General features: G+C 48.6%; 4 protein-coding genes across 13 annotated transcripts in view; 1 reads left to right on the top strand and 3 right to left on the bottom strand.

The window, feature by feature from the left end:
- Positions 1–5,012, bottom strand: part of LOC126578116 (sodium/potassium/calcium exchanger 4) — a 10,995-nt gene extending 5,983 nt beyond the window's left edge. For 2 of the 7 annotated variants that reach the window (XM_050240396.1, XM_050240398.1), the window contains exon 1: positions 2,764–2,869. In XM_050240396.1, the coding sequence (XP_050096353.1) occupies positions 2,764–2,857 (94 nt within the window). In that variant the 5' untranslated portion in view covers positions 2,858–2,869. Of the gene's footprint in view, positions 1–2,763; positions 2,870–3,149; positions 3,402–3,764; positions 3,807–4,872 lie in introns of those variants that run through there. The other 5 variants (XM_050240397.1, XM_050240401.1, XM_050240402.1 and 2 more) reach the window with 5 other exon arrangements.
- A 1,161-nt stretch (positions 5,013–6,173) lies between these two features.
- Positions 6,174–7,830, top strand: LOC126578119 (nuclear pore glycoprotein p62). The gene has a single exon (XM_050240404.1). The coding sequence runs from the start codon at positions 6,437–6,439 to the stop codon at positions 7,631–7,633; it is 1,197 nt and encodes a 398-aa protein (XP_050096361.1). The 5' UTR covers positions 6,174–6,436; the 3' UTR covers positions 7,634–7,830.
- Positions 7,808–9,570, bottom strand: LOC126578118 (zinc finger protein 771-like). The gene is made up of 4 exons (XM_050240403.1): positions 8,571–9,570; positions 8,396–8,512; positions 8,267–8,303; positions 7,808–8,194 (listed from the first exon to the last, which is right to left on the bottom strand). Exons 1-4 carry the CDS (start codon positions 9,394–9,396, stop codon positions 7,846–7,848), a joined length of 1,329 nt encoding a protein of 442 aa, XP_050096360.1. The 5' UTR covers positions 9,397–9,570; the 3' UTR covers positions 7,808–7,845.
- A 1,432-nt stretch (positions 9,571–11,002) lies between these two features.
- Positions 11,003–12,500, bottom strand: part of LOC126578115 (uncharacterized) — a 14,183-nt gene continuing 12,685 nt past the window's right edge. For all 4 annotated transcript variants that reach the window (XM_050240392.1, XM_050240393.1, XM_050240394.1 and 1 more), the window contains exon 7: positions 11,003–12,500. This exon is cut by the window's right edge and continues 465 nt beyond it. The gene's annotated coding sequence lies outside the window, so the exon portion shown is untranslated.

Here is a 12,500-nt window from a genome sequence, read left to right as displayed (position 1 = left end):
GGGAACATTATTCCTATCAGAACAAATAGCGAAACGATCAAAAACAAATATTGGCCCTTCCGGTTATTCTGTCTCTGGCCTCTGGTGGTATATCAAAAGGCATTTTCCGTTTGTCAACAACAACATCACCTTCCCACCATCATCATCATGTTTCCCCGCGTTATCCAATCAATCAATCCGATCATCAAGGGGTCAACATTGACCTTTGTCCCATGATTGGCCCGAAAGTGCGTGTTGGGTGTGGAATTTTTATGGCCACAAAACTGGGTGCGTTTTGTTGACGGAACGCACTCATTGTTAGCGAAAAAAGGCAAAAGTGCGTCACGATCAAAGCAATCCCCGCCCGTGACCTGCTCCGTTGTTGGTCGTTTGGTGTTCAATGTTTGTTTTCGTTGCTGTTTTATTTTTGGCAAACCAACAACAACCCTTGCGGCAGGCATTAGCTTATTAGAACTCTCTTCAAGCCAAATATTTGCAACTGACCACCCCTCCCCCCCCCCCCACCCCCCACCAATCGCATCAATCAATTGTTAGCCATCAAAGTGTGTGCGAGTGCGGTGTGCTACGGGTCAACCCATGTGACAACGTCTGCCACCGTAAGTGATTTATGAACTCTCTGTCACCATAATCGAATGCCGCAGCGACATTGCAACATTGTCGCCCCGCGGTGGATGCTCCGCGGGTCCATCCCAACTCATCGGCAGATCAATTACATGCGCTCTCCGTTCCCCGAACAACATGCTGCCATTGTCATTCGACAGCGGACGGCGTCCGTTGTTGTTTAATCAAGTGATTAATCTGACACATATCTACCGGCGACCGTTCACCGGAACTCGCTGAAATGGTGGGTGGTAGCGGTAGGTGTAAGTGTGTGCAAGGTCGCGTGTCACCACATGAATAGTGTTTCAGGGACGGATCGGAACACGGAACGATGGAGTCGATCAATTTCTTGCAGGGAACAGTATGTGATGGAGTAGCATAGAGTATTTTTTGTGGTATTATTTGTATTAGGAACACTGCCAACGGTGCATGTGACGACAGCAACAGCAGCAGCAGCAGCATCAGCGATCGACAACGCTGATCAACAAGCTTCACCTCCAGGCCCGACCTCCGGTACGAATCGTTGGTCGATGAAGTGCTTCATCGATTCTGATCGTGGGATTCTCCTACACAACGGAAGAGAGGGCGTGGAAGGTGGCGTTCCCCGTTCCGACGGACCGACAATCGATGGAACATACTAATATACAGTATACAAAAAAAAGTTTACCCACCCCTTTCAATATACTTACATTTTGGCCGCTTTTTCGTGGTATTGCGAGGTATTTTTTGAAAAATGTCAAAAGCATAGTAAAGAAGAATAAAAACAAAGCTATTCATATGTGATGCACATTTTTGGGCTAAGGGTTTCCATGTAAAATCAGCTAAAACGTAAATTTTTTCCAGTGGAGGATAAACTTTTTTTCCATACTGTATATATGCTATCGTCCCGAGATGATCGCATTCCCAAGCAAAGCGAGTTGGTTGTGGTGTTAACGCAACCCCAATTTTATACCCTCGGCCACCCTCTTGCTAGTAGCTCTATCTTACTAGGAAGGAGCCTGTAACCGTGAATGAACGCACGGGAACGCTACTATTGCGCCACCGAGCGAACAGTTCATCCTCAGTACGATCGATCAACGTACGATCTCTCCTTTTCTCTCTCTCTCTCTCTCTCTCTCTCTCTCTCTCTCTCTCTTTCTCTGCTGTTGTTGCTCGATCATCATTCGCGCGACCAACTCGTCGACGGTTCTAATCGGGTCGGGTCAATCAGCAGATTATTGAATGCTAATTGTCACTCAAGGGAAACAACTACGCCTCGCGCCACCGGACGACTGCATCCCCCGAGGCTGGAGGCCATCAGCGATGACGGCGAGTGACAAAACGGATTAAACCGTTCCGGGAGCGGAAGTTTCGTGCGAAACACAACACACTAGCCGCCACTGCCGCTCAAGATCACTATCATCGAACGGAGTGTTCTGTTCCAACACTGCAGTAGAGTAGCATGTTGCCATAGGAAACGAATAGCCGCCCATGATTTTTAGTGGGACCACACTCAAAGCCCTATTTTATATATCTTGAGGGCGATTTTATTCATTTTTTTTTTCTCTGCCAAACCAAACCGAACGACGAAGGACTGACCAAGGCAGCAAAACGACAAAACGGAAAGACGATCATCTGACAATGTCGCTTTCTGATGATTTTGCTTTATTTTTTGCTCTCCATCCTTCTGCAACTGAGGCAGAAGCACACGGTAATAAACTACATTTTTTCAAGAATTTTTGCTCGTAAGTTAACTAGCGCATTATGAAAGCACCAACGATGGAGGCGCCAACGATGGAGGCGCCAACGATGGAGGCGCTAACGATGGAGGCGCCAACGATGGAAGCACTCGCGTAACATATTTAACGCATGTAACGCTTCGATAGCGTAACGATCCATGTAGCCAGGAATATGATCGCACGACATAGTGAAATCAAAGCAATACGAGATACTTCCATTCCGGACCTTAGTGTACGTAGTGGCCAGTTTAAGCCAGTTCAAAGCAAACACAATCTATGGTTTCTTCCCTGATATGGAGCATCATCTCCTCCCTGTGTTCAGCGCCTGTATGTGTGCCAGGTCGGTGGCAAAGAACAACGGCAAGCGACATAGATTGGCGTTGCTACCGCTGCTCCCTCCCGACGGCCAACAAAACGGTTACGGAGCGCACGGTCGAGCGCTCACCTTTTACTTCGCCATCACCGACCCCCGCACCGACCCCCTGGTCACGGATGTTTAACGAAATTAATTGAATCTTATTGTGAAGAAATTCAAGCATTATTTATCAAATAAAGCACCAGCCCGCACGCTCCAAATCGGTGGCGTACAGTCGGGCACGGTTGTGTTGGTGTGTACACGATGATTGCGCGACGATGCTGCCAATGAGCCAAGGTATCCAAGGTTGTGCTTTTCGCGCCATTCGCTGGAGCATCAGCAACGGAGGCAACTTTTTGAAGAAGAAAAGCAAGATTTCTTGCGGTATGTTTTCCGAAAACGACGATTGCTATGATAACGTACAACGGCGCTGATCTTCCGGTTCATGCATTTGGCACATTTGGTAATGGTCTCACCAGCAAACTGATCCGTTGACGATCAAGGCAAAGAAACTAAGATTATTGACGGGGGGGGGGGGGTGGTAGAATTTAAGGGTTTAACAAGGATGCGCCCCCAGCGTGCCTCAGCAAACACTAGCACATTCACAAGCGTACACATGGACAGAGACGGAAAAAAGCACTAAAGCACTGAAACAGAGCAGAGAACGGGCTATCGATAGCACTTTTTCGCGTTTTCCCCGCTCGATTCCGACCGCGCGCATCCAGTGTGGCCCGTGTGGCTCGGTAAGCGAACGAATGAACAATCAGCTCGACGTACAGGCCGGCCTCACGCCGAACCGTGCGATCCAAGCGCGATCGACGATGAACGTAAGACTGCTGAGATCGCGTGGCGAGAGACGATCTTGCCTTCTCCACGAACAGATCCTTAAGCAGCACATGCCCTCATCGGTTCTTATCGCCTACTGTGTTCGTTTCGTGTTTCCTTGATCGACTCTCCGACAGCTCATTCATTGTTACTGTGTTTTTTCGATGGCTCAATGTGCGCCATCATTAACCGATGTGTTAACGTCTTCAGGAATCCTTTTGCGCTTTATGTGATTCTTTTCCCTTTTTTTGTGCTACTCTTTCTACCTTTATGTATGCAGCCTATCTTGTGGCTTATGTGGCCACATTTCCTACACCTTCTTTTACTAACTACTCGCAACACGAGATGATACCCTTTTCCATTGACCGTTCTGCTAGAAGATAGAACCTCCGACACACACATACACAGCGGCACTCTACAGACACACAAAACCGAGTTGGTAGCATAATCACACCAGCATTTCCAGTAGGCCGATGAAGCGAGCAGAACGACACAACAGCCAAGACGATCACAGCAACCGAGGCGACGATGGTGGAGGTGGTGGCGGTGCACCGGGCAACCCATGGACATCGCCACGGACCCACTTTATACTTCAATCTTTCCATTTTCTTAAATTGAGTGCCATATTCTTCTCTATGATTATCCATAATGCCTCTTATCCGTTTGCCACACACACCAAGGCGGGGGAACGCCGGGGCCCTGCTCGGTGCTGTTGCGCTGTGGTCCATATCCGCCGCACCGACCAGTCTTCCGTGGCCACACAGGCACTCACATGAACACGCGCACATTTGCTATCACACCACGGCACGGATCCCGGGCCTGACCTGGCCGCACCGCGTATCACTGTGTTCCCTGTACCGTGCAGGGCGCGGAAACACTTGACATCGTCAGCCAGTTTGAGCCGTGGCCGACGGTGGGACGGTTTTGCGATTCAAAGCCACACCAGCCGCCATCGTGCTGCGCCAGCTAGTTAGATGATATGCTGATGATGGACCCCAATCTAAACCGTTTGCTCTGCCGAAGAAGTGGTGCGCAAAGGTGCCCTTCAAAGCCGCCTCCCTCTCACACCCAAAAAAAAAACAAATGAACTCCACTTTAACTGACCGTTGCGGCCACGGTTGTACGGGAGCACCACTGGTGGGGAAGTGTTTTCGAAAAAAATCTGATAACTGCTTCTTTTGTCTTTTTTGTCGGGTTTTTGCGGCGAATCACAGTAAATTTGCAAAGATTACTACTCGAAATAACAAACGATCGGCAGCTAAACGAACGGTTTTAATGAGGCAATGGGGCAACACAATCGAAAGCACTCCCGGAAACGGGGAACGAAAAACCACGATCCACAAAACAAAAACCATTTTTTGCAACGAACTCGACTCGAGCCAAAACGGGCGGAAAAAGTATGATGTAGGTATCCGGGTATGAAAAAGCGCCCAGTGGCGAAATCTGCTAGCTGCTAACCATTGCTTCGCGCCAGTCCCCAGTAGTCCGATTCGTCCATGTTGATTAAATCACAGTCAAATTTCAACTGAACCACCGGTACTGGTTGGCGCTTATGTATAGTGGCTATACGGTACGAAATACACCCCCCCGGGGGAGCCGGTGGGTGGTTGTGGCCACCCCTTGAACCTTGCCGCCGCCATCGTCGTAGTCGTCGTCGTCGTCGTGGTCATCGTGGTTGTTGGCCCGGTCAGCAACACTAGCTCGTTGCATCTCGGACAAGCGGATCGTTTTTTTCGGATGACCGCTTCCCTGTTCAGCGCACGACCACCACACATCGGTCAGATGATGATGAGGGTGACAGGGGATCCGCACACACACCGGGACGAATGGTGCCAATCGAGCCGAGGACACCCGAACAGGTGGAGCAGAGCAGCTGGAGTAAGATGATGCGCCGCCGGCTGGGTATCGCAGCATGGCGCGCTTGGTCGAGGTCGCTTGGGCCCGCCGTCGATCCGATAGCGGTGGCACCTACACAGATCACCGATCAAAACGATGAACGACGATCTCTCGTCAAGCTCGCCGCCCGCCTTTCCACTCCATCTGCACCCCACCTCACCTCCGCTCCCCACCCGGGGGTCGATTGGAAATTGTTTTCAATTGTATTCTGTATGTGCTCCCAGAGCATTCATCAACGGCTGCTCCCCACGCACACCCATGTTCATACCATCTTCCCTCCAGCATGCCGCACCCTCCGTCACCGCGATTCGCAGACTCCCGCACTTCGCATCCAGCGCTCCAGCTAGAGCGAGCGAGCCGTTACCTCCATATCTTCGGTGTGAGTGCGTGCGAATTGGAGAGGTTTTTTTTTGTGAGGGAAGGCGAGGGAAGGCGCCACCGTTAATCATCGTGACAAGGTGCGAATAGGTCCCTTTCCACTCGCCATTCCTTCCATATTCCACCACATTTAACCGCTTGTTCTGTGTCACCGGAACACGCGGAATTGAACCGGCGTACCTTTTACCAATCAGCTCATCGCTTTCACTGCCAGGCGATCGAGAGAGGTGCAGGATCACGAACGCGCGAGTTGGAAGTGTCCAGAAACACGCGAACATGTGGTTTGCTTTCAAAGGTCGCCTCTGCGCTTCTCCCTTATATCTTTCACGTAGGATTTCGGTGAAAACAATCGTGCTAAAGATAGGTAGTTAATGTTCTGTTTGGATTGAAGTGAAAACAGCAGAGGCAGTAACTAGCAGGGAAAAATAAGCAAATAGTTTTTCCACTCCTTCAACGATTTTCCGCACATTTTTGAACATACCGCGGCTTCCGTTTTGAAACCAGCGTGGCTGGGAGCACTGCCCAAAGCTGAAACATGCAAACCTTGGCCTGGCATGCAAACCTTGGTCATTCGCCAAAACAAACCAAACCGCGCTTTCTTCACGCTTTTCCACGCTTCGGCGAAAAACTGAAAAATTGTACGTAGTTTCGTTCTAATTGCACAATGAACTTCTCGTTCGGTACCCCCACTACAACGACCGCTACCACCGGTGGGTTTTCCCTTGGTGCGCCAGCTACTAGCACCGCACCGACTGGATTTTCGTTCGGTGCAGCTCCGGCTTTCGGAGCAACCGCAGCACCGGCGGCCACCGGACTTTCGCTCAACCCAACGTCCGCTGCTCCGGCGCCTGCTTCATCTGGCGGTTTGCCGACGCTGTCTTTTGGTGCATCACTCGGAACCACGGGAGCTACAGCGGCCACAGGGAACGCGGTTGCACCGACAGCAGCAGCAGCAGCAGCCGGTACCGCTACACTTGGTGCAACGGCAACACCGGCAAACCCACTTGCACCCTCGCTCGGGGTCCCAGCCGTCACAACAGCAACCCCTGCGGCTGCCACGGCCGCTCCACTCACACTCGGTGGCTTCGGTTCGTCGAAACCGGCCGAACAACCGGCGGGTGCGCTGAGCAATCCCGCGGTAACCACAAGCCAGCCAGCGACACTAACGCTCGGAACGACCAATGCAACGACAGCACCACTGAGCGGAAGTACTGGGGCAACGGGAGCCAGCCTGACCACAACCACGCAGACGACACAGTCGGCCGCCGCAGCTTCCGGGCAGCAGCTGAAGTTTTTCCAGCTGGAAGAGTTCATCAACAAATGGACGCTTGAGCTTGAGGAACAGGAGAAGCTGTTTACCAACCAGGCAACGCAGGTGAACGCCTGGGATAACATGCTGCTGGCAAACGGGGAGAAGATTGTGGCGCTCAACGAAGCCGTCGTGAAGGTGAAGGCAGAACAGAATGCTATGGAGCAGGAGCTGGAATTTATAACGGCTCAGCACACGGAACTGGAGGAGTGCATCGTACCGCTGGAGCAGGAGCTATCGCGCAACGTACAGATTGATCTGGAGCGTGGCCAAACCTACTCGATGGCGGAAACGCTCGATTCACAGCTGAAGCAGATGTACGAGGATCTGAAAGAGGTGATCGAGCACCTGAACGATGCGAACAAGTATACCGATCCGAACGATCCGCTGGTGCAAATCGGAAAGATCCTGAACGCGCACATGAACTCGCTGCAGTGGATCGAATCGTCCACCACCGCCATCACGAACCGGTTGGAGGAAATCAACAAAATGCACGAAACGCTACGCAAAGACAACGAACGGTCGTTTCGCTTGACCTACTACGATCAGTAAGATGATCAACAATCCCCTAAAAAACACAAAATTATTCCCATTATCTATGTGCTTTGTTAGCAGGATTCGCAGATGATTACCCTGTCCTACCCTGTCCTGTACCCTGATATGTCCTTGCTGTTACCGCAAGAACGATCAGCTGTAAGTTAATAAAATCTAAGCGATTCAAGAACGTTTCGGGTCGTTTTCCATGGAAACACGTGGCTACTTTTTTATTCCTTCCTTAGACACTTCTTTGGTGTATGGTGTAGCTTCAAAATGTTGGTAGTGGTGAAGCGAAAATCTCGATTCCCTCCCTCGCCGGCGGTGGATTCCGCACTACCACTTCCCTTCCCTTCCTCCGACTGGTAGTGTACCTTGTAGTGATCGCGCAGCTCCGACAGCAACCGATGCGAGGCGTCACAACGATCGCACTTGTAAATGTTGGTGCCGATGTGGGTTCGCATGTGCTTCACAAGATCGTTGCTCTGCGTGAACGAACGGATGCAGTATGTACATTTGTACGGTCGCTCTCCCGTGTGGGTTAGCATATGGCGTTTCAGGAGGTCCGATGTATAGAAGCTGAAAACAGAACCCGAGAGCAGGACGTTAGTTTAACTGAAAGGATAACCGTGCACTAACCGGACACATTACCTTCTGCTACAAGCCTCACAGCTGAACGGACGTATCCCTTTTTAGTAGACCGCAATCCCCGGGGAGAACAGAAGAAAGAAGAAAGATATGAACACACTACGGGATGGGAATGCTATACCCTTGAGTTACCTGTGTGAATACGCTGATGTTTGGCCAGCGAGGAGTTTTTGGTAAACAGCGCGCCACACATATCACAACTGAACTGCTTCACCTTGGAGTGGGTATACTGGTGTGTCTTTAATTCGCCTAAAAAACAAGGAATAATATTACCATCCTTCACACCAACAACGTACCGTAGTCGTACCTTTGGAATGGAATTTAGATGGGCACAGCTTGCAGGCAAACGGCCTCACGTTCGAATGCCGTTTCATGTGTTGCTTAAGATTACTTTTCGTTTCAAACTTTTTGCCACATTCCGCACACAAGAACGGTGCATCGTGCGACAACACATGAAGCCGGTGCGCTTCAGCGGTTCGAAAACCTTTTTCACAGATGGTGCAGAAATGCGTACGGCCGAGATCGTGGCATTTCTTGTGGGCCACATACTTTTCCCGGTCCAGGAACGCTCTCCTGCAGGGTTCGCAGTAGTCGCATTGATCACCGTGATGATCCTTCAAATGACCGGACAGTTCCGATTGTGATGGGAATGTTGCGCCAATGCAAAGGATACACGAGTAACCCTCCGATTGCAAGTGGCTTTGTGTTTCCTCCACGGGTTCAGGGCTGGCATTCGATGGTTCCTCGTTGAACGCCATCGGGTTGAGATCCTCTTGCAAATCCTGCTGCTCATCGGAGACAAAAAGGAGCAGCTCCGCTTCGACAGTAGCATTACAATCAACGGTCTCGACTTCGGGAGACAGCGAGCGTTTACAGTCCACCGAGAACATTTGTCGTATCCTTTCGCCGCTGGACAAACACAGTTCGTACAGTTCGTATGCGTCGAGGGTCTTGCGCTTGCATTCTTTACAGATTTTCGTTGGCCACTCATCACTGCCATCGTCCGGGAGCTCGTGCGGATGAAGTATCCTGGACAGCAGTTCGTAACACGTTTCTTCGCCCCTTGCTGGTTCGTGAATGCTGCACTCCACATCGACGGCTGTTAGGCAAAGGCGACAAAACTCTAGCGACATTTTGTTCGCCTTTCTATTCAGTGATACTGCGGAAAACCGGGATAGTGCGAAACACGGAAAATCTTCACAAATCCATCGCGTTTATTTACGTTCCGCTTTGCTTGTCAAACGATTCTCCAGAAACGTCAAATGCTTTCGGGTTTCTGTTCTCAACGACTTTTTTGATCCTGGAAACCCCTTTCACTCGCTGACGTTGGGGGGGAGGGGGTCAATACGTTTTCGTTTGGATATCCTCCGATATCGCGATAACCGAAAGGCAGCATCACAGCGATCACATTGATAAATTAACTCCCCGACGTGTATCTGGGCGTGCTTTACCAGATCGTTGCTTTGGGTGAACTTTTGTATCGGCAATGGTAGGCCTGGGTTTCTCCGCCGTGTCGGTAAACTTGTGGCGCTTGATTTGTTGAGCTGGGTAAAAATTGCAAATGGGTATGAGAAATGTTCTGTTCTGTACCTACAATGATATTTCAGTTAAATAATTTACCTCGCACTGCAGGCGTCACAGCTGTACGCCTACGAGAAAAGGGGTAACAAAATGAGCGAATAATTATCCAAATCACCCCCTAGATTTTATGAATGCGCTGATGATTAAGCAAAGAACACTTCCTGCTGAACTTGGTTCCACAAATATCAAAGGTAAATTGTTTATCGCTCGAGTGTGTACTTTCGTGCGCTTGCAAGTCCCCTGGAAATCATCTTAGCTCAGCACCGCATATCCTGTGGTGTAGGTTTACCTTTTGAGTGGAATCGAATCGGACATAAACTGCAGGCAAATTTCTTCTCTCCCGAATGGTGCTTCGGATGCTGTTTGAGATTACTTTTATCGTTTTACCGGAAAAACCACCGCACGGAGTACAGGCTGGATCCTCCTCACAAAAAAGCACACAGCGCACGCACATAAACACGATTCCGTGTACGCCTTCAGCTGTGAAAAGGAAATGTATCTGTTGAGGTATAGTTTAGTTTCGGAACCAACAATGACGAATGTAGCCGAGGGTGATTTAAATATCTAAACCTTATATTTATTTCATTCCCACTCTCTAGGCGACAGACCTCTCTCTACAGTTATGTTCACTAATTTCGCCTCCTGATCCACTACTTTGATTCATCATTTGTTCTGCGTGTGCTTGCTTTATATATGTGGGGGTGGAGGTGGGTTCCCCCACCTCCTTTTTGTTAGTGTGCCTTTTGTGATATTCTCACGCTAAACCGCCCCCGCCGTGCACGCACTCTTCCGGCTACCCCTTCAACCAACTACGGATTGCCGTTTATGCGCCATTTTGCTGCTCATTCTCTGTGCTCTCTAGCCAATACGGGTGATGGGATGTTGGTTATTAAATATTTCATAGTAATTACAATAAATATAATAATAAATTAATGATGCTCATGAAATATACTTTGCTTTTCGGTTGGCTGCCATATTCTCTCTTGCGAAATGAGTTTGCTTTAATCTCCTTATTCATCGTGTTTGCTCCAATTTCGAAACGTATTCGTTGGGATCATCTCTGAAGGTTTATTCCGTGTTCCGGGGCTTATCTTTGTATCCGCGTCCTGCGTCTGTCTTGTACGAGTTTAATGCTGCCATTTTGAGTGATAACATACGGGGCATTGGTTCCGCTATGTGCTAAAGAGTTTATTATTATGTAGGATTTAGGATATTTTGTTTTTTTTTCGTTTACCCATGTGTGTCTGTGTTTGTGTGTTTTGTTTCCTTTTTGCATCATTAGTATTTGTTATTATACTGCACACCTTGCTAATATAGACAAAATCATTTATTTAAAATCACAAACCTAACCAAAAACCTGCTACCTATCCCGGTACTGTCGCGCACTGCTGCGAACCGTACAGTGAAGGGGGTACGTGAATGCGATGCGAGAACAACGAGAACAACACTACTCGGAACAGGCGTCGCAAAGCGAGCGAGAGTCATTAAAATAATCAAAGTAATGGGAAATACTTTCAAATCAAACAGTCTACAATAATCTCGTCGATCGTCGGAACCACTCATCTACGTGTTAATCCAGCGTGCTGGGGCTAATCACTCACTTACTTTCGTCCTAGTAAAACTATGATGCACACCTATCCGATGCATGATGCTGCTTGTCGATTAGGGGAAGTTCTCGAAAAGTTAAAACATTAAAACATAGAACATATTCCGGAGATATGCATTAGATTAAAAACGAAAAAGGACTCACAAAAGTAATAACTAGCAATAGTGTCTCTGTTGACGAGACAGTGAATCTGACAGCATTCGCAATAGCGTTAAACTCTGGTGCGGTGCCGACGAAGAAAGGACAGTGCAAAACGCACGCTGCGTCCTTCCTATTAGTTTAACTTTCCTTTCGATCAGAAGAGCAGTATTAAGAAGATTCTGTTTTAAGAGCATCAAGAGGAGACGGCAAAGCGATAGTGAGCAAGAAAAAAAAACAAAATGCAATCATCAAATGGACTGTGAAGCGAGATGCAAGCCGCTTGCATTTACACCTACATGATGACGGCGCTCGTGCGCTCCTCCTGTCTTCTACTCCTGCTCCTCCTTCTCCCCCTCCATCTCCAACTGTTACACTAATTATTTCTCCGACTATCTCGATAGCTCCATCCCTCCACATTCGCCCCTGTTCCTCATTGTATATTCTATCGGTGATGTGGTCTCTCTGGCCCTACTGTTCTTCTTCGCTTAACAGAGCAAAAAAAAAGTATGATAAGAATACACGTTCGCGTTTAACATTATACTATATACTGTTAAGAATATGTTTTTAAACAATTTGAACTACTACTTGTGGTTTGTGGTTGTTGGGTTTGCTATCTTGTTGTTTTTGTTTTTGTTCTTTTTTTCATTTTTGCTGTGTATCCTCGATACTGTTACCTGCCTGTCTGCACTAACTCTGTACCATCGTACCATCGTACCATATTGCGAATATTTCTACCTTAGTCTGCCCGTCTAAGCGCAGCTGCTTGTTGTTTTCGTTCCCACTAACTGAGTTTCTACTTTTGTTGTTTTGTATATGTATATGTCTGTTTGTTAGCTTACTTTACCTTAATCATTGTTTGTTATGCTGTGTTTAATCGTCTGCTTCCTTTTGATTCCATTACTTCTCTAA

Source organism: Anopheles aquasalis, chromosome 3 (genome assembly GCF_943734665.1).
Source record: "Anopheles aquasalis chromosome 3, idAnoAquaMG_Q_19, whole genome shotgun sequence".
NCBI classification, from domain to species: Eukaryota; Metazoa; Arthropoda; class Insecta; order Diptera; family Culicidae; genus Anopheles; species Anopheles aquasalis.
The sequence above is the reverse complement of the archived record's forward strand: the minus strand, read 5'-3'. Positions and strand labels throughout refer to the sequence as shown.

Coding starts and splice junctions, on each gene's coding strand:
- LOC126578119 (XM_050240404.1), top strand. CDS start 6,437: ATGAACTTCTCGTTCGGTACCCCCACTACAACGACCGCTACCACCGGT.
- LOC126578118 (XM_050240403.1), bottom strand. CDS start 9,396: ATGTCGCTAGAGTTTTGTCGCCTTTGCCTAACAGCCGTCGATGTGGAG. Junction 8,304..8,395: donor ACATCAGCGTATTCACACAG/GTAACTCAAGGG, acceptor TCTACTAAAAAG/GGATACGTCCGTTCAGCTGT. Junction 8,195..8,266: donor TGTGAGGCTTGTAGCAGAAG/GTAATGTGTCCG, acceptor TTCTGTTTTCAG/CTTCTATACATCGGACCTCC.